Source organism: Leuciscus leuciscus (genome assembly GCF_965113295.1).
Source record: "Leuciscus leuciscus genome assembly, chromosome: 25".
Taxonomy (NCBI): Eukaryota; Metazoa; Chordata; class Actinopteri; order Cypriniformes; family Leuciscidae; genus Leuciscus; species Leuciscus leuciscus.
In genome coordinates, this window is record NC_138724.1 from 19,703,711 (window position 1) to 19,724,480 (window position 20,770).

At 36.4% G+C, this 20,770-nt stretch overlaps 1 protein-coding gene across 2 annotated transcripts in view; it reads right to left on the reverse strand.

Annotated features, from left to right (window-relative positions):
• Positions 1 to 20,770, reverse strand: part of elmo3 (engulfment and cell motility 3) — a 22,060-nt gene continuing 1,290 nt past the window's right edge. Inside the window, exons 1-21 of one of the 2 annotated variants that reach the window (XM_082159370.1) lie at positions 19,667 to 19,894; positions 16,956 to 17,057; positions 15,445 to 15,485; positions 15,252 to 15,324; positions 13,493 to 13,543; positions 13,178 to 13,347; positions 12,974 to 13,073; positions 11,884 to 12,035; positions 10,845 to 10,923; positions 9,864 to 9,914; positions 8,719 to 8,841; positions 8,506 to 8,628; positions 8,308 to 8,412; positions 8,090 to 8,198; positions 7,116 to 7,252; positions 3,406 to 3,569; positions 2,599 to 2,711; positions 2,399 to 2,503; positions 2,203 to 2,282; positions 1,793 to 1,873; positions 1 to 1,664 (exon numbers count right to left, since the gene is read on the reverse strand). In XM_082159370.1, coding sequence (XP_082015496.1) covers positions 1,452 to 1,664; positions 1,793 to 1,873; positions 2,203 to 2,282; positions 2,399 to 2,503; positions 2,599 to 2,711; positions 3,406 to 3,569; positions 7,116 to 7,252; positions 8,090 to 8,198; positions 8,308 to 8,412; positions 8,506 to 8,628; positions 8,719 to 8,841; positions 9,864 to 9,914; positions 10,845 to 10,923; positions 11,884 to 12,035; positions 12,974 to 13,073; positions 13,178 to 13,347; positions 13,493 to 13,543; positions 15,252 to 15,324; positions 15,445 to 15,485; positions 16,956 to 17,033 — 2,148 coding nt within the window. In that variant the 5' untranslated portion in view covers positions 17,034 to 17,057; positions 19,667 to 19,894 and the 3' untranslated portion in view covers positions 1 to 1,451. Of the gene's footprint in view, positions 1,665 to 1,792; positions 1,874 to 2,202; positions 2,283 to 2,398; positions 2,504 to 2,598; positions 2,712 to 3,405; positions 3,570 to 7,115; positions 7,253 to 8,089; positions 8,199 to 8,307; positions 8,413 to 8,505; positions 8,629 to 8,718; positions 8,842 to 9,863; positions 9,915 to 10,844; positions 10,924 to 11,883; positions 12,036 to 12,973; positions 13,074 to 13,177; positions 13,348 to 13,492; positions 13,544 to 15,251; positions 15,325 to 15,444; positions 15,486 to 16,955; positions 17,058 to 19,666; positions 19,895 to 20,770 lie in introns of those variants that run through there. The other variant, XM_082159371.1, reaches the window with a different exon arrangement.

Below are 20,770 nucleotides of genomic sequence, written 5' to 3' on the forward strand. Positions count from 1 at the left end.
TTTATGATAATTTATATTCTTTTATTCCATACAAAGAATAAACAAATCTTGAATTAATACGGCCACATCATTGATCAAGATTGTTACACAATACCAGAAGTTCAACAAGGAAAGCTTTATACAAAACAGCAAATACAGTAAATGGATTGTTTTTTTGCTAGATCAATGACATTAGATTTGTGACTACCACAGAAAAAGAACACAAAATCAGTGGATTACACAAGTGTTTATAGCAAATCTTGCATGCTTTCCCACAAATTATAGTCATCAGCTCGATTAATGCATTATACAAAGAACCCACAGATTATTTGAATTATATATTTTTGATCTCAAATCTATTTTAAATTGAACATACAAAGAAGTGCTTGAAATATGGCCCCTGATAAAATGCTAAATCTTTTAAAACGGAAACATGATTATCTCCCACACAAAATACTGATGTAAAATCCTACAGTGATAACTGTATTTTGAACTGATGGGAAAAAGGAGAAGATGAACCAAAAATACAATGTGAGGTTATGTACATCAAGTGGAAGTTCAAAACATGATTATGTGACATGGCCGAAAGTATCAAATCACGCCAATATACTCATGCAGTGTTTTCAAAGCACGGTTGGTCAAACTACTCCTCTAACAACACACAAACCAGCTTAATCCCACTTCAGTACCAAATCCTGTCGGAAACAATCTGTCACCGCTTTAATCCAGCACACTGACCTTTTATGTGTACCTAATAATGCAACCTGTATGAAAACAAACATACAGCAATAATGCCATGCATCAGTATAAATGAGTTTCACATTGTGCGTATCTGCATATGTACCTACAATTTACAAAGGAACAGAAACATGACATTTTCCAAGCACATCAATGATGAAGCAATGGATATTTTTCCATGATGAACTCCTAATCTGCGATTGTTTTAAAAGCTCTATATTAACATCGTACCATTTGAGTACCATATTGAGTCCCAAGGCCATTATGAAGGAAGTCAACATTAAGCACTGACTTTTTATAACATACATATTTTCATCTTTTTTCCCTCCCTAATAAGCTGCTCAATGTAATTTAATGCCTTTTAGTATAATTTTGGTAGAAACTAACAATGTAAAAGGGGAAAAAAAGGAGGCAAAAAGTGTGCGTTAAGAATTTCGAACCGGTCTAAAAAGGCACGTTAGATACAAAATGTAAAAAAATACTCAATGCATGACTATCATATTCACCGCAGGCACTTATATTATAGCACAGCACCACAGACAAACACGCTCTGCAACCTCACTATGATTGTTCAAAGTGCTTTTTCATATCAAGCCCTGAAATTTGAATTCAATGTCTCCCAATCTGAGAACCTGCATCTCTGCTGCCACCAAGTGGCCATTTTCAGCCTCAAGTTGTTTCCCGTTTTTGGCAATGCAGTAACCGCCGCTGACTGCACGCTTATGGGTCTCGTGTTATTGTTCAGCTTGGCTGAAGTCGTAGCAGAAGTTGAAGTTGCTGGGCGGTTTGGGGATTGGCGGGGCCGTTTCTGGGATCGGGACGTTTTCCAGGTCCAGGAGGCGGAGCTTGATTTCCATAGAAAGGAGAATCTCTAGTTCACTGCGCATGCTCTCGCTGCTCATCTCTTTCCCCAGAAGCACGTTAAGCCCGTCCGTCCACAGACAGAACTGTATGACAAAAACAGGACAAATAATACTCGTTTTTACCCCCAACTAAAGTCAATTCATTTCATACCAGTTGAACTGAGTTAATAACTTCCAGCAGTTCAGTAGTGGAAAAACACATTTAAACTCACATCTGTTCTGGAAGAGGCGATGAAATTCAAGCTGTACTCCTCAACGTCATACGTGATGCTGAAAGCCAAGTCCAACACCTCCTGCGAAACCAAACAACACAGGAATTACAGTTTTACCGTTCAGAATGTGCATTAAGAACATTAATAAGGTCGATTTCAGGGATGCACAATATATCTGTAATATACTGGTTAACAAATAATATTTGAGATTTTATCAGTCGATATTATACATTTTATTTTTACATTTACATTATCTTTACCGTCATCTAACATTCACTTAAAATACATCTTTAATGTAATAAAACAGTTTTTCTCATTTTTCATCCTGTATAATGTTGTGATGCCTAAATTCATATTTATTTGAATATTGAACATTGAATAGAAGCCACTGATGAACATTAGCATCATACCTTGGTTTGTTTTCCCTTGTTCTCCTTCATATGAGGACAGTCTTTTCCAGTCACCACACTTTTGATATCTGCGACAGGAACTGAGGTGACATAGAAATGAAGTGAATTTTATTGACAAAGAGGTCAGAGGTCATAAACTCAAAAAGAGTCTTGTGAACATGCTCATTCTAGAGGAGTTGGACTCAAGTGCACTTACTCTTTTCCTGAAGAGCCTCGATGGAGGGCGTTTCCGTCTCCTCGTCCACATCTCCGTAGTGCAGGACTTTGTGATTAGGAGAGAGACGACAATACCACAGCTTGTCTGAAAACAAAAACAAAACAATGAAAAATGACTTCAGACTGAAGGACCTAATAATATTTTTCTGATGTCTTCCTCAGAGGATCCTGGCGTCTCACCTTGCCTCCGCCGGCTGCTGATCTTCCTGAAGAGCGTCCCAAGACACAGACGGTTTAGTCTCTGCTGTCTGATGAGTTCCAGAAGCTCCGGCTTCAGACGTTCCTTCAGCTCACTGGATGCAAAGACAGCGAGAAAACATCATAAATGTTTCATAACTTCTGCGAATCATTTGTTTCGAACCAGTGATTCGGAGAGCGCATCTATGAAAGCTTATTTAGCTTATAACAAAAGTAAAACAAAATTAATTGAGCCTTTTTCCCCCTCACAATTGTGAGGTTATACATCAAAATAGCACGGTATAAACCCATAATTGCAAGTTTACATCTACAAGTTAAATCTGAAATTGCGAATTTACCTATTTTTTTTTTTAATCTATTTTTAAAATTTCGCAATTTCACTTTTTTTGCAACGGAATACAAAATATAAAGTTTATGGTACATTTTATCTCACAATTCTCACTTAAATCCCGCAATTCTGAAGAAAAAAAATCTGAATTGTGATAATTGTGAGAAAAAGGGTCTTCCTTTTTTTCACTCTGTGGCAGAAACATCTATATCAAACTGCCAAATCTTCAGCAAAAGAGGCTTTATATCATGTCATAACTGTTTTGACACAGTTGAATCAGTGTCTATATTGTCTATATACACATTTTTAATGACACATTTGTTAAGTTAATAGTTAATAGTCTTTTATTGGATGATTAACAAAGCTCTTCCTAAAAGCTCTTCATCTGTTTTGACCTGCATCTGCCCTTGAGCACTTCAGCGCAGTGAATCAAAAGCTTGGTTTCTCCAATCTCTACTTACAGCACAGGTGGAGCGAGCGTCTCCTCCTGGTGGAGTCTCTCCGTCTGTCTGAGTTTGAGAATCTCACTGTAGTTCAATGCGTTCACCTTATTCTTGAAGAGCTCCAGAGACGTGGGTTTAGTGAACAGAGTCCTGGTGATCTGCTCCCGGACAACCTGCATCACCTTTAGACAAAGAACGAGAGAAAACGGGATCATTTTAAAAATCTGATATTATATTTGCAATGTGTGTGATTGACTGAAAAAGTCCCACAGTGTGTCCATCTCCTCCAATAAACACTGGCTGCTTGGCCTCGCTCACCCCTGAACAACATGTCTCTGGGGTTCAGGTCAAGAAAAATAGAATGGAGATGGGGGGAAACTCAAATAAAACAGCAGGGGAGGAGAAACGGACAATGAAAATATGGGTCTCTCTTGAAGAGAGCGTCCTGCTGTGACACAGACAGAACTGCAATGACACGCTCGCTCAACCGGAAGAGAGGGAACGTTAGCCGACGACAACACTGCTCACTTTAGACTCTGAGGTAAATGTTAACATCTTTTACATGTTATGGTCCTGAGAGATACAAAACACTATTAAAAAAGTGTCAGTGTATTATTCAAGTAGGCCTACTGATGTTTTGGAAAATGGCAATCAATTAATTTGAAGTATTTGTATGTTACTGCATGTCTAATTCTGCAGATTTGGTCAAATGTATTTAGCAGAATATGTAAAAAAAAATTAAAAATACAACTGATCATCTCTGGTCCTGCAAATGACTGAATTTAAAATATCAGATTGTGGGATTTGCTGCCCCCTTCTGGTAAAAACAACAACAATCTCACAAATCAGCCCAACACAGCACTTTTAATAAGAACATTACAAATTCAATCATTTTAAAAAGTAACTCATTCCTGAATTTTCAGCATCATTACTCCAGTGTCACATGATCCTTCAGTAATCATTCCAATGTGCTGCTCAAGAAACATTTCTTATTATTACCAATGTTGAAAACAGCTGTGCTGCTTCATATTTTTGTGGAAACTGATACATTCTTTAATAAATATAGAAAGATCAAAGAACAGCTTTTATTTGAAAATAAAGATCTTTTCTAACAATAAAAATGTCTTTACTGTCACGTTTGATCAATGCGTTCTTTCTGAATACAATTCTCTCAAACTTTTGAACAGTAGTGTATGTGACTGAAAATTATATTATCGTTATATATCTGTCTTAGTGACTCGACAAATAATACCGCCCGCTTGGTCGAATAACATGATTATTTTTATTATTATTGTTCCTTCTTATGTCACATTTTTGCTGAATTTTAAATAAATATTGTATAATAGGAGTTTATTTCATTTCAGAAATTTTGTGCACGTAAAAAAAAAAAAAAAAAAGTATGACTAAATGGTTTAATATAAGTTAGTTTACTTATCAATTTTTATACCAAGTTTCTGAGGTCTTTTCTAAGTGCTGAAAAATGCCAGAAAAGGTTATCCCTTCACTATTAACCATTTCATTTCCATCTAATATGCATAACATGCTTACAATGTAAAGAATACGGGCTTGTCATCAACAATGCAATAGAGTTAAATATTATAAACAACATTACAACTCATACATATATGCAGAGCATACTGATAGCACCTCACATCACTTACATCTTCGTCAATATCTTGGTTATTGAAATAAAAGAAGAAAATGTTTATTCTGTCAATAGTCCTACAACACAGAGACAAAACACTCATCCTACCTCAGCCTTGGTGAAAGCAGCAGCTGTGATCCCTTCACAACCAAAGTGACACTGTGTGTGTGTAGGTGTTTGGGTGTGTGTATGTGTTAGAGAGACTGTATGGTCCCTCCCTCTAGATGCACCCCATTAAACTCATACACATCCCTTTAAAACACACACACAAACGTTCATAGCACTATGCCAGCAACAATTAACTGGCGTTAAAGAGAAACAGCACAGTCAGGGTGTGCAGATAGGGGGGAAAAGCAGTGAATTGAGTAAGTTTGATGAGAAAACACACACGGTGTTGAGTAACTTCCTCTTAGAGGCAAAATAACAGCTTAACTTTGGCTACTTTTCTCATGTCTGACATCAAGAAAACTGTTGAATTGTTAAATATGAGCCACTTGTTTCTGAACATTAATTCCCCCCCAAAAAAACATACAGCACAGAGAAAAATAGGCCGGGTTATGAATTGAAAACACAATTTAGACATTAAAACTAAGCTATTTTTGTGATGTGGTTTACTGTTGATCTGTATTTCTGCTAGGGAGCGGGATTCTTTTTGTTCTTCTAATACCCCTTTATAAAGTCTCTGCCCATGAGGTCGGTGTGGCGGGGGCGACGGTCAGTGAAAACAAAAGACAGGCCGGTCAGCTGGACACTCTCTCCATCCCAAAGGTCACGAGGGTCACGAGGTTTACGGCCTGAAAGCGTTTATTAAACGGAGGTCTGTTTTGTTGCACCGCTGAATAGTTGGGGGCTTTCTTTAACATCAGAAAAGGAGACGTAGCGATTTAGGGAATGTTGATGTACACAAAGGCACTTAAAGAAGGAGTCTGTCTCTTCGGTCTAGGAGCAGCATGCTTGTCATTCCACCAGCCTGACTTTTCTCAGACGCATCCAGATGAACCGATCAATATCCGTTTGTTCTGTAAACTATAAATCACTGCTGCAGCTGGTCACTTCTCAGATACATCTATAGTGACTCCGTGACAAATTATAAAGCTTTCAAGAATACACTTTAATCTTAAAATGATAGGCAATAACAATAAACCTTAAAAATGCACTAGTTTTCTCATGACTTGTTTGGATCTTTAAAGTTAACATGAAACAGTGACGGACAGATGGACGGACGGACGGACGGATAGGGGACATTTATTTTATCCAACAGGAATTGATTGGATTGTGAAATGGAGCCTCTTTTGAGGACCCAAAAGATGAAAGTGTACAAAAAAAGCAGTATCATTTTAGTATTATTTATATACCATTATAATATTTATTAACGTTTTGAATGAGCTTTAATTCTTATATTTGCCGTTTTCATTTTAGTGTAAGTTTTCCGTAAATTTATGTTTTTGTCATTTTAAATATTTAGTTTTAAATAAAAATATTTAGCTTCAATTTAGTTACTATTTTAATTTTAGTAACTTTAGTACTTAAATTTCAACTTACTTTCAGTCAACTTACTTTTATAAAACGAAAATCACACAGGTATTAAAAAGTAATTTTGGTCCAATTTAATTTCATGTTGACTTTAATATATCATGAAAGCAGAATTTTCCTTTCCTAATATTTTCTGGAAACTGCGCCAAAAATACAGGTAATTAGGAGGTTATTCAGATTTAACACAATGTCCACTCTGTATATCTATACATATTCAGTTTTTAAAAACTTGACCCATCATGATAAATGACAGTGTTAGCAACAGTATTACATTAATCATAAAATAGGCTATTTACATATCAAAGTCTTCAAGGTACAGTAGCAAAAAAGGTGGAAAATGCTCCAAGTCTCCTATAAAACAAATGTGCAACATTCTTTGGTGCAAGAAACTAAATGTTATAAGTGGGAAAATAAAGAGAAAGTCAAATGCTATGGATACTGTAAAAATACACTAGTTTCAGTAACAGCATACCAATACTTTTATACAATGAAATGAAAGAGGAAAGAGAAATGAAATACAAGCACAGAGATTGTAAACGTGATGATCTACCTTATCAAAGTCCTCCTGCGTGGCTCTCATCTCCTTCCACGTCTTGTTGAGGAGCTGAATGCAAATGCAGAAAAGCTCCTCCAGCAGTCGGTCCTGAGCGAAGAAGATGGGGTGATAGTCTGAGCCGGTCTCAGAGGCTGTGAGAAAGATGAGTATATGACAACTTATGACAACAACATAAGCATATCATCAGCACATCAATATACTAGAATGATTTCTGAAGAATCATGTGACACTGAAGACTGAAGTAATGGCTGACGAAAATTCAGCTTTGCATCACAGAAATAAATGATAATTTAAAGTATACTAAAATAGAAAACCATTAGTTTAAATTTAGTGCTGGGCAAAGATTAATCGCGATTAATCGCATCCAAAATAAAAGTTTGTGTTTGCATAATATATGTGTGTGTACTGTGTATAATTATTTTGTATATATAAATACACACATATGCATGTATTTATTTAAGAAATATTTGCATGTATATACTGTATATGTATTTATACATAATTTATATTATATATAAATATAAATAATTTATATATAAATAAAAAAATCTTAAATATATACATGCATATGTGTGTATTTATATATACAAAATAATTATACACAGTACACACACATATATTATGCAAACACAAACTTTTATTTTGGATGCGATTAATCGCGAATAATCTTTGCCCAGCACTATTTAAATTGTAATAATATTTTACAATATTTTTGTTTGTTTTTCTGTATTTTTGATCAAATAAATGCAGGCTTGATGAGCCTGGCTATATGGGACAGAAGTACAGTCAGAAGTACAGAAGTAAAGTTGTACTCTTGTACTCGGAAAATATGCCTTGCATAAAATGTCCAGTGTACAAAATTTCTAGAGATGAAAAGTATTGGCCCTTAAAAACACATATTTATAGCCTAAGTTACAAAATGTTCATCTGATCGTTGCCACCATCTCCAGAGCTGTCAGTTCACTCACGGGCCTCTCCGATGCGCAAGATCTCGCACAAGATGAGCGTGAGCTGGATGCTGCTGCGAGCAAACGGACACTCGTGCTTGTCCTCTCTGCTGCTGTTCTCCAGCACAAACTGAGACAGTGAAACAGAGACTTATGCATACTGATATAGTAATGTATACTGGCCTCAAAAAGTCTTTGTCTTGCATTATATAACAAAATATCCATGTGGGCTCACTCACCCTGCTGTAAGCATCAGGGTAACGGGATGCGAAATACGCCATGGTGTCCAACGCCAGGAGACCCGGAGGACACCGGCTCAAGTCCTGACCAGGATTACTGTTATTCTGACAAACAAAGATCACAGGAAACATACTCTAAATTAGGCCTTGAGGTTTGTTGTGCAGAATTCACACTTCTACAACTTGTTGGAAACTCACAGAGAAGCCGAGCTTCTTAAACTCTTTAGCGCAGAGCGACCGTCTACGTTCATTACTCAGACCGCTCTCGCTTTCTGTCTCAAACGCGGCCTGCCGCAGCCCGTGGAGCATGTCCCTCTGCTCCTGAAGGATATGGGAGAAATGTGTGTGTGTGAGAAATAGAAGTGACTGAGCGACTCAGAAACCAAATGAAGACGCAGAATGAAAGTAAACCTGGCTGTAGGAGTCCAGAGGCGTCCTCATACGGGGCTCCAGGTGGTTTAGACGCACCGTCTGCAGCACATAGAGGTAGTGGGCCATCTCATCTCCTACTGAACTAGAGCTGTGGATGATGTTCTGCAAACAGAAACAGTTGTTACATCGTATTTGCTATTATGCTTTTTCAGAAATTACCTTTCATGTAGTGTGTAATATAGCTGTGGGTGAATGTGAAAGGTCTGTAGAGTTTCAAAGTTCAAAGTGCATTATAAATGGAGTTATTGTCTCCTAAAAGAAAGAAGCGATTCTCTCAGTAATTCCAGTCTTACTTCCTGCAGGGACCTATGCAGGTTTGTAACAAATTTGCATAATGCGCGCCTATGATGTTGATTGGCTTCCCACGAACAATGTCTACTTTGACTCGCCCTCAAACACTGTAGTTGTAGCTGAGGCCTGGAAGAGTTTGGTTGTGATGTTGACATGTCGAGAAGACACTGTTTTATGCGGTGTTTGGTGTTTTAAGCCCCCAACGGCGCCTTCCAGGCAGCGAGGGGATGGGTAGGTTTAAGGTTGAGGGTAAAGCAAATCCACTTTGCATGCACTTCTAAAGGATGAGGACATGAGCTTGAACTAATAAGGTAAAACAGACCCTATCATTAATGTTCGTATCACTGTGTAACAAGTGCTGAGGAAGTCTCCAGAGCTTAAATTCAGATATGGTAATGGGTGTTTAGTTTCTGACATGCGCTGTAAGTGGTGAACTAATCACAACAGACTGGGCCATCTGGCCAATCAGAGCAGAGCAGAGTAGACCAATCACAAAAGACTCTGACCAATCAGAGCGAAGTAGGTTCTCAGAAATGAGGGGTTTTAGAGAGACCAAATCTTTTATTGAACTGTTTCAGACACTGTGAGAAAAGAGGTGATACGCTGCAATATGCTGTATATTATGAGAAAATGAAAGTGTTTTTGACCTTGGATGCATGTAAAACTAATTGTAGGAGATCTTTAAAACAAGATTAGAACCTTTCAAATAAACGGGCACTTTACATGTCAACATAAAGTCAAGTACAGATTGTGATGCAATGGAAAATGTTTATTGTAACAGGACAAAATAGGAAGTATGATATGAATAGATGAGAGCTTCAAAACTTTCTAACCTTGTGTATATACTGTCGCAGGTTCCTCTTCTCAAGGAATTCAAAGAGCTCCTGAAACATAAAAAAAAACAAAAAAAACAGAAACATTTTTTAAAAGTGCAATAACCATTCAAAACAAGCCATATCCCAGGTTTATTACAAAAATCAGAGTCAGTTTTCTGATTTTCTGATTCTAAACTAGAGTCCAAAAATCAACTACCTGCCCATGTTTTATCATCAGCCACAAAAACATACACTACTGATCGATTGATTTTTTTTTTACATAAGATTTTTGCAAGTCTAACGTGCTCATCAAGGCAGATTTATTTGATCAAATGTGACCCTGGACCACAAAACCAGCCACATGGTTAAATTTTTTGAAATTGAGATGTATACATTATATGAAAGCTGAATAAATAAGCTTTCCGTTGATGTATGGTTTGTTAGGATAGGACAATATTTGGCAGAAATACAACTATTCTGGAATATGAGGGTGCAAAAAAATCTAAACATTAAGAAAATCATCTTTAAAGATGTCCATTTATGTTCCTGATTGCACTGCATTCACTCACAAAATAAATGTTTTATATATTTACGGTAGGAAATTTACAAAATATCTTCATGGAACATGATCTTTACTTAATATCCAAAAGATTTTTGCCATAAAAGAAAAAAAATAATAATTTGGACCCTTACTATGTATTGTTGGCTATTGCTACATATACCCGTGCTACTTGTGACAGGTTTTGTGATCCAGGGTCACAAATATACAGTAAAAACAGTAATATTGTGAAATATCATAATCTAAAATAGCTGTTTTCTATTTTAATATATATATGTATAAAACAAAATATTCATGTGATTCTAAAGCTTAATCCAAAATAGCTTTTAAGTCACCAATAATAGTCCTATAACTAAAAAAGGTTCTTTATTTTGCTTGCACTATTGTAATCCCAACAGACAGTGTCAGCAAAACCAATATATCAGAGAGACAGAACTCACCTGTCTGTCTGCCTCTCTACCCGCCTGCAGCATTGCCATCAGCAGAGCCATGGCCTTAGTCTGCAGCTGCTGGTTTGTTCTACAGTGCATTTGGACAAAAGAAAAAGAAAAAAGGAGGGAAAATGAGAATCAATAATGTTAGAACGCTGATTTAAAGGTACACCATGTAAAAAAATATAATTTTTTCAAAATAGGCTTGGTGAGGTAGTCTTTGTTACTAGTGTTAAAGGGATAGTTCACTTTGAAATTAATTTTTGGTATGTTTTAGCTTACCTCAAGGGCATCCAAGATGTAGGTGTCTTTTTTTCCGCAGTAGTTTCAATTTTGATATTTTTAGGTCAAACCGTTCTTGTCTGTCAGTCATATAATGCAGGTCGATGGTCACTGTCTCAAAGAGCATGCACAGAGTCCAAATTAAAACAATTCCCCATCGTCCAAATTAAACAATTCCCCATCGTAAGTACACATTGATGGCCCAAGACACGAAACGAGCGGTTTGTGTGAGAAAACGAACAGTATTTATATCGTTTTTACCTCTTATACGCAGACATGTCGAAGTGATCTGATCTGACGTGTACGCAGACTGGTGCATAGATATATACACACTAGATGTCGCCTTAAAGACATTCGTTCCAATGAACTGCCGTAGACAAGGCGACATCTAGTGTATATATCTATGCACCAGTCTGCGCACACGTCAGATCAGATCACTCGGACATGGCTGTGTATAAGTGGTAAAAACGATATCAATACTGTTCGTTTTCTCACACAAACCTCTCGTTTCGTGTCTTAGGCCATCAATGTGTACTTACGATGGGGAATTGTTTAATTTGGACGACAGGGAATTGTTTTAATTTGGACTCTGTGCATGCTCTTTGAGATAATGACCATAGACCTGCATTATATGACTGACAGACAAGAACGGTTTGACCTAAAAATATCAAAATTGAAACTACTGCGGAAAAAAAGACACCTACATCTTGGATGCCCTTGAGGTAAGCTAAAACAGCCGAATAATCAGGCACTCTTCTGTACTTACACCTGGAGATGGGAGAGGAGTCTCTCGAGGGTGACTTCTAGTTTGACCTCATTGAACAGACTACTGCTGCTGAGCACCATGCTCTCCAGGATAGCCAGCGACACCTGCTGGATAGACGTGTCCATCGCCTTCGCATTCACAAAACTGGCAATCTGAAAAACAAACATGACTGAATAGGTAACAACTGAGAAGGTAACCAATGAGTTTCGTCATTTTGTAAAGGATATCTGGTATGAGGCTTGTATAATGTTCACAGTAAGCCATTATTATCACAAAATAAACACAGAACATGTATGACAGGGTGAAACGGTATACATGACAGATACATTGCAATAATAACTTGTTTTATTATCATTATTATTATTTTAATATTTAAAATATAAAAAACAATTCATTAATAAATACACTACTGTTCAATAGTTTGGGGACGGTGACAGTAAATACATTTATAATGTTACAGAAGATTTCTATTTCAAATAAATGCTGTTCTTTTGAACTTTCTATTCATCAAAGAATCCGAAAAATAAATAATTTGTATCACTGTTCCCACAGAGTTATTTAGCAGCACAACAGTTTTTAACATTGATAATAATAAATGTTTCTTGAGCAGCAAATCAGCATATTAGAATGATTTCTGAAGGATCATGTGTCTGAAGACAGGAGTAATGATGCTGAAAATTCAGCTTTAATTCACACAAATAAATTAAATTAGAAAATGTATTAAAATAGAAAACTGCTATTTTTAATTGTAATAATATTTTGCGATATTACTGTTTTTAATTCATTATTTATCAAATAAATCACAAACATCAAATACAAAATATCAAAACTATTATCCCAAACTTTTGAATGGTAGTGTATATAAATAATAATAAAAAATAAAAAAATATTAATAAATACAAGGCATAACATTTAAAAAAAAAAATTGAACAAAATGTATAGTATAACAAATTGTGCCTGCAGAATGCCACAACTGACCAATCAGAATCCAGCATTTAGAAAGCTGTGTAATAAAGACATCTAATAACAGATGGATGGTTTGTTACAGGGTCCATACTGTATTAGGGATGTGAAGAGAGTAGCTTAGCACCTTTTTGATAAAGACACTGGACAGATTCTCCCAGGACACAATGCCATGATCCATGAGCTCCATGAAGGCAGTGAGAGTGTGTGTCATTATCAGAGGAGCCCTGGAGAAAGACAAATCACACTTTCACCTGTTTGATCTTTATATTGGGCCGCAATAAAACACTCTAAGCTGGAGAAATGGGGCAAAGACAGGCAGGAAACTGACTCATGAGAGTCCTCCACTATCTTGACGAGCAGGGAGTGTCCATCACGACTGATAAACTCTTGGGCGAACGTGATGTCGGTGGAGACGGTGGCCAGCAGCTTCAGAGAGTCACAGCGCACGCCGGAGTCTGAACACTGAATGCCTTTATACAGATCTTCAGCGTGACGGCCCTGACAAACACAATGTTATAAATCATCAAGCAAACATGGCTATTACATGGTTGTGTACATTTTGATTCTAACACAAAGCCTGAGTGAACAGATATAATGAGGTAGTTAAATACTGTCGCTGTCAAAATCTCACAAAGACACTCACTGGTGCTTTGGTTAAATGCAGGATGCTGCCGTTTTTGATGTCCAGGCGGTTCTAGAACAAAAGTCATAAAGCAGTCAACAGTTAGTGTACAGGAAGTCATACTGCTATTATTAGACTTCATTATCACTTGCACATATCATATGTGTGTAGTTTTTTTTTGAGTCACCACAATGTGTAGTCACCACATTGTTTAGAGCGTAAGAAACAAATGGTAAAAAATTTATTTTATTCATATGATATGTCCTCTGTAGTGGACACCAGGACTCAGTTGTTTAAAAAATAAAATGACATGAAATTATTATTCTTTTTTTCATTCACCAATCAATTTTTAGGTTTCAGGATTTCTTTAACCAAACTTTGTATAAAAAATATTCTCAACTATGTTATGAAAGATATAACAGAATGAATTGATACACCATTTTACTTTATGCATTATGTGAGTAAAATTACCATAAATGGGTTTTCCCATTCAATACAATTTATCTGTACATTGTAGTTTATTTATTATTATTTATTATTTATTTTAATAATAATATCTAATATTCCATAGGAATATTGATTCATAATTTCTTTCCCTATACACTACAGTGGACATGTATGAAATCAATGTCCTGTTCTGTAACAGAAAGTCATATTTTGATTTGAAACCCCATAACGTTTTCTTGAGATGTTGATTTATGAAATACAATTTGGAAATTAGTCCGATTTAAATGATAATTACAATATATTATTATATTTCCATAAGAGTGCTACATTTGATCCCTAAATTAATATCAGTCATTTTTAAAGACCAAGGAGGAGGAGTTGTCCTGGTGAAAACTCCAACCATTTGGTAGAAAATTTGATATCTCTTTACAGGACATCCAGACTTAAAACTGTGACATGTATGGTGTCAGAGAAATTCATTAAAATATAATGTCCACTACAGTGGAAAAGGTATATTCCTGGGTCCCAGGAGGATAAGAGAAAGAGATACAGATGGAGATAGATGATAGATAGAAAGAAAGAAAGACAGAAAAGAAAGAAAGAAAGAAAGAAAGACAGAAAGAAAGAAAGAAAGAAAGACAGACAGACAGACAGACAGACAGACAGACAGACAGACAGAAAGAAAGAAAGAAAGAAAGAAAGAAAGAAAGAAAGAAAGAAAGAAAGAAAGAAAGAAAGAAAGAAAGAAAGAAAGAAAGAAAGAAAGAAAGAAAGAAAGAAAGAAAGAAAATGAAAGAAAGAAAGAGACAGACAGAAAAAATTACAGAAAGAAAGAAAGTCTTAAGTACAGTGTAGATTAAATATCAGGGGAAACATCATGTGTTGTTTTTGTCTATAGTATTGCATCATTATTGTGGTGCTCTATGATGGAATCTACTTATTAGGGTGTTCAAAAGCCCAATTGGAGCGCAGCACAGGCTCGCTGGTTTGCGTGCACAATCAGAATTCAAGCCTTTGCCTCAGCTTGTCTGGGAATTCACTGTTTCCACACTCTCACTTTATGCGCACGCACACACACACACACACACACACACACACACACACACACACACACACACAATGATACAAATGAACAAGAGAACATTAAAACCCAGCATCATCAGCTCTCAGAGTCACATCCATAGAATACAGACAGACAGAAACAGAGCCAACACAACATGAAGTCCATGTCTGACCCCACCCAAGATCAACAAAAAATATGTAACCAGAGCAACTGACATCATCGGATTAAAGTCCACACACACACAGACTGGAGATGATGGAAATGACCTACAGACTCAGTGATGTACGTCTGGCCCCCATCTGCATACTGGAGAGCATAGTTGTCAGGACCCGGAAGATTCCACCTAAAAAAAAAAAATACAAAAAAATAGTACAACACCCTTTACAAAAACAGGTATACATCATGGACATTTCGGCTATGGAAAAACACACAAATACCTCTGGAGTCAAAAACACAGACTTACTTTTCGCAAACCTCTTTTATGACGGCAGTGAGGGGCTTTTTCTGAAACAAGATAGAAATATGATGTTTATTTACAGTACGCTAGGTAGTAAAACAAAATGTGAGCAAGGGTCAATTAGGTGATGCTTTTTTTGTCTGGATCTCTAAAGTTTATTAAAAAATTTATATTAAAAACACAATTCATACATACAATGATTTGAAGCATGTTGTTAATTTCTGAACGAAACATTTTGGTATTTGGGCTTTTTGATATTGAAATGAATGAATGTAGTGTTAACTAAACGTATTGTTTTTGTTAAGCTGAAATAAAGCGTTGGATGAAAAATGTAAACTTAAAAAACAAACTAAAGAAACAGTGCCTTGACAACTAACTGACAATAAGTTGAAGTAAGTTACTACAACTAAAACAAAGTCAAAACTTCTCCAAAGTCAACAACTGAAATATCTCATCATTTGTGGCAGCTCCTGTGGCTCACCGATTAGACATTTTAGTGTTTGGGTGGTAGACCAATCGGTGGCCTGTAATTTGTGGTGAACGGGCTGGCAGCGAGTGGAAGCGCTGGGAATGGCGAGGAAGTGCAGAAGGGAAGGTCATTGAGGGTTTGAGGTTCTTTCTTATCCTTAAGTACCACTCAGAGTCACACAACGGGTTCATTCATATTTCAAACTAGTTATCTGACGGTTTAGAAAACCCAAAGGAGAGTCTCTCTGACAATGGCTGGGTCCTCAAGACAATAACGCACTCTGTTAGGACGTCCCAAACAATGGGATCAAAGCCTCTGAAGATACTGAATATGCTCAGCATTTGTCCACCCAATGTTTCGACCGGGTAGACGACAATAATAGCTTATTCAAACAATTGAGAATGAACTAATTGGTTATGATTTGTAAGAAACAGAAAGCCCTTGATCATAGAGACCAAACCAATTTCAGTTACAAATGTGTTACAAGATATTTTGCGTCTTTATTATAAGAAACTTTTATAATAAGAAAAGTATATATACACATAATATAAATGACTGAAATAATTTATAAATTAATAATATATTATTTATAGGCTATATATAGGCTTCCTTCAGAACTTAGTAATGCATACATGTTTATATTTCTGTTACATATCCATATTTTTCTCAAGTTTAATATACATTTTAATCTAGTATTGATTACTCAGATAAATTCTAACGAGTAACGAGTGAGAATGAGTCATAATTCTGATACAATAAATAGTGATCATGTCTGCATTCAAATTCCAACTTGCTTTTTTAACGCTTTACACATACATATATTGCACTTGTAAGCAAACTGCAAAATTAAATGCTCAGTATGTATACATAAAACTTCCTCATTTGGATAAAACCCTTGGTCTTTATGTAATTTATCTGTGTGAACTTCAGTATGACACTGAATGAACGGTGCTGTTATTCCTCAAATGCTGACTACCGACGAGTTTCGGACTTTTGCATGCACATTGGTCAACATCCCTTTTATGAGGGGAAGCGCGTGGCGGCTCACCTGGTCTAGCTGAATGAGCTGCGGGTATGCGCCCGGCATCTGAATGGCAATCTTTACTATATCCTTTTGCTGCGGCATTTTGAGAGATGAGCGTCTACAATCCTGAAAGAGAGATAAGGGGGAGAAATACAGGTAATAAACACTAAAAACAATGTACAAGTATTCACACGCATTCTGTGTAGTGCTGGGTGGTTTAATGGTAACTTAACATATACCATTCGTCTGTAAAACTTGAAACGGTACCAACCTAACACAAGTATACTGACACATTTCAAAACCAAAATGCCCCTGGGTACAGTCACTATGATGCTAAATAGGTCACTAATTCTATTTTCAGGTTGACTGTGTTTTCTGTTCTTCCTCTTTTAAAGGAGAACTTGTGCGTCTCTCGCGTTGTGCTGTATATTACTTTAACTCGGCATACTGGGATTAAAGGTGTACTAGTATGTGCTCTCGTTTTTACGTCACTCCTACATTTCTGACTATCAGCATCACGTCTAGTCCACTTTGCAGTCAGATAACCCTGGTCTAGAAATGTCCACTCAGACAAAAAAAATAAATAAAATGGCCAACCATAGATAGTTTTACACACCGTCCTACAAGAGTCTTATTTAGACTTTGTGATAAGAAATCAGTTTTCAGATCAGTTTTCACACCAAGAACGATAACTGTATTTGTGTTCACACAAAAGTACGATAATATTCTGTTTATTTATTATAAGTCTGCCACTTTAAATACTCAAGCTCTTTAAAGCAAAATAGTATCTCATTTTTTTTTTATTGTTGTGGACTTCACTATTCTCATAGAATTAGAAAGATTCTAAAATTATTAAACTACTGTCATAGTTTTCATCCTTGGTGTGATTGGCCTTTAAAAAAAAACAACAACAACTCTGAATAACTGAATATCTTTCAAGGATTTGACGTCAATTATAACCTTGCAAATTCTTGCAAACTCATACTTCATAGATTTTGGGGAGGGGTTGGGGGGGGGTACTATGGAAGTCAATGGGGTCCATCAACTGTTTGGATAACCATATTCTTCAAAATATCTGCTTTTGTGTTCAGCAGAAGAGAGAAATCCATACAGGTTTGGAACAACTTGGGAGTGAGCAAATATGACAAAATTTCCATTTTTGGGTGAACTATCCCTTAAAGACAAAAATGAAAATTTTGCGATCATTTACACACCCTCATGTTGTTCCAAACCTGTACAACTTTCTTCTGTGGAACACAAAAGCATATTTAGAAGAATGTTTCAACTGTTACTGTCAATCTAATGAAAGTCAATGGGGTCCAAAAAAAACAATGATTTTTATTGTATGGCCAAACAACAGAGATATTTTTCAAAATCACTTTTAAAGTTTTTTAAAGTCATAAAGGTTTGGAACAACATGAGACGAATAAGGAAATTATCAAAAAAAATAATCATTTTGTGGTGAACTAGACCTAACCCTTTAAAGCCAGCCAATCAGTATGATGCTTGTGATTTCAACCAGGTCTTTCTATTTTTGCATGTAATATGCATCCGGTAGTCAGTGAACAGACTGTGGGCGGCCCGTGAAAGTGCCATCTAAGGCTGAGAAGAACATGCACACGGCTGCTTTATTTTGAAGAATGTCGGTAACCAAACAGTTGATGGACCCCATTGACTTCCATAGTATGGGGGGAAAAAATAAATACTATGGAAGTCTATGGTGCCCCACAAGTGTTTGGTTACCGACATTCCTCAAAAATCTAAATATCTTCTTTTGTGTTCCACATAACAAATAAATTCATACAGGTTTGGAACAACTTGAGGGTGAGTAACAGTTAAATGACGACAGAATTTTCATTTTCAGGTAAACTATCCCTTTAACTCAGTTTGATACTAATCTAAACCACATGACTGAGAGCCAGCCTCCACACATTAATGAGCTCTTTCAAGCGGATTAAACTACTTTTAAGACAAGGCCTTCCGTCTAGGCTTCGGATAAGAACTGCTGAGTCCGAATGTTTGTGTTTCCCAGACTCCATTCCCAGCATGCCTCAGCACGCTCAGAGAGAAGTTGTGACAGCACAGCCCTCCCGACGCTATTTTTGGGGTTGAGAAATGGCTGCAACAAGAAAGAAATGGTCAAAACGGGCTACATCGACTACTTTAGGGTCTGCTGACAGCATTCCCAACTGATCCTTGCCCTGTGAAGCATGAGCATGTCTAATACAGCCCGATCTCCAGTGGGAGTGTATGGAGGAATTCAGGCTGCCTGGAATTTCATCCATGCCCCCCTTTGACAGACCACCAACACCACACACACACTTTTTCTGCCAGGTTTGATTTTAATTTTCTCAATCACACCCTTCTTCAGCAAATCCAAAAGTTCTAGAAAGATTATTAGTCACATGTTTGAAGATTTCGTGCGCTTGGCTGTGCATATTGTCCAGTAATAACTAGACGTCTGGTATAAAGGATGTATAGGGAGACATTTACATATAATTTAAACTTTTTTTGCATAAAACCCGACAGTGCATTTACATTTAAACGGTATATAACGCAGTCTTGAAGTATAAACAGAAGCTTTGTTGTTCTATTCAGAACAATAGTTCAGATTCCAGTACAAAACGAAAATATGAATTTACATTTACAAGTTTAACTCCGTTTTAATTTGTTTAACGTTAGAGAGAAGTAGCAACCAAAGTGTTTCGAACAAAAGTTATTTTGTTTCGTCTTACCTGTTGGAAGCGGGAGAGAGAGGAAAAATCACACTCTGCGAGAAAGTGGAGTAGCGAAGCGGGTAAACATTTGCGCTTTGGTCGCGCGAAACACGGCGACAGTGATTTGATTTCTTTTCGATAGATTGGGTGTTACATTTCGTTGAAAGTTTTCGGAGAGTTCTAATTGACCACATTCACAGTTCCGGGTTGAATAGTGTCCCTCCCGCCCCCTGGAGGAGGGAGCGGACACTCGGCTCTCCAAAAAAAGTTGATGGGATTTTCTTTCAAGGACTGAGAGTGGAGACCAGAAACTTTACACTGAACTGAAACACTCCAGTTATAATTAACCTAGTGTTGGGTGTAATGCACGCTTAAGTAGCCTAATTAATAACTGTACTTTAATTCATGTAATTTAATAAAAAAAAGTTAAGTAAGGGATTACTCTAAATGTTTCTGTGATTTATTAAGTTACTCCTGATGTAGTTGCATTAATAGACTATAGAATAATTTTATATGAAACAATCGATTTAAAATCTAAATATAATGTCTAATGTTAAAATCTATGTTTTAAATGCAACTTTCTCCCTTTGGTCAGTTCAAGAATAATTAATGCAATTTTATGTTCATTATTTGAAAGAATTAAAAGAGCAGTTTCATGTCTATCCTTGTAGGCTATTGTTCATCTGGGCGAGGTTGATATAGAATGTAGAAAGCAATTAGTAATAATTAATCCAATACTTTTCCAAGAGAGTAATTAGTACAGTATAATCTTTAAGATGTGATTAGTAGTAATTAATTACTTTTTTTAGTGTAACTTATCCAACACTGTAATCAGAGGTGGACAAAGTTACACAACTTCCTTACTTGAGTGAAAGTACAGACACTACTGGTCAAATATTACTCCGTTACAAGTAAAAGTTGTAAAGACCGATTTTACTTTAGTTTAAGTACAGAAGTCCTCGTTTTTAAAAGTACTCAAGTGTAAAAAGTAAATGTCAATGCATTGTTGTATGTAATACTTCCAGTACCTCATGCCTCTGAATCAATGCTTGCCTACCCTCATATCAATATCAAATTTATTTCTAGAACACAGTTCTAGTAGTGGAATTGAATTTGAGATTG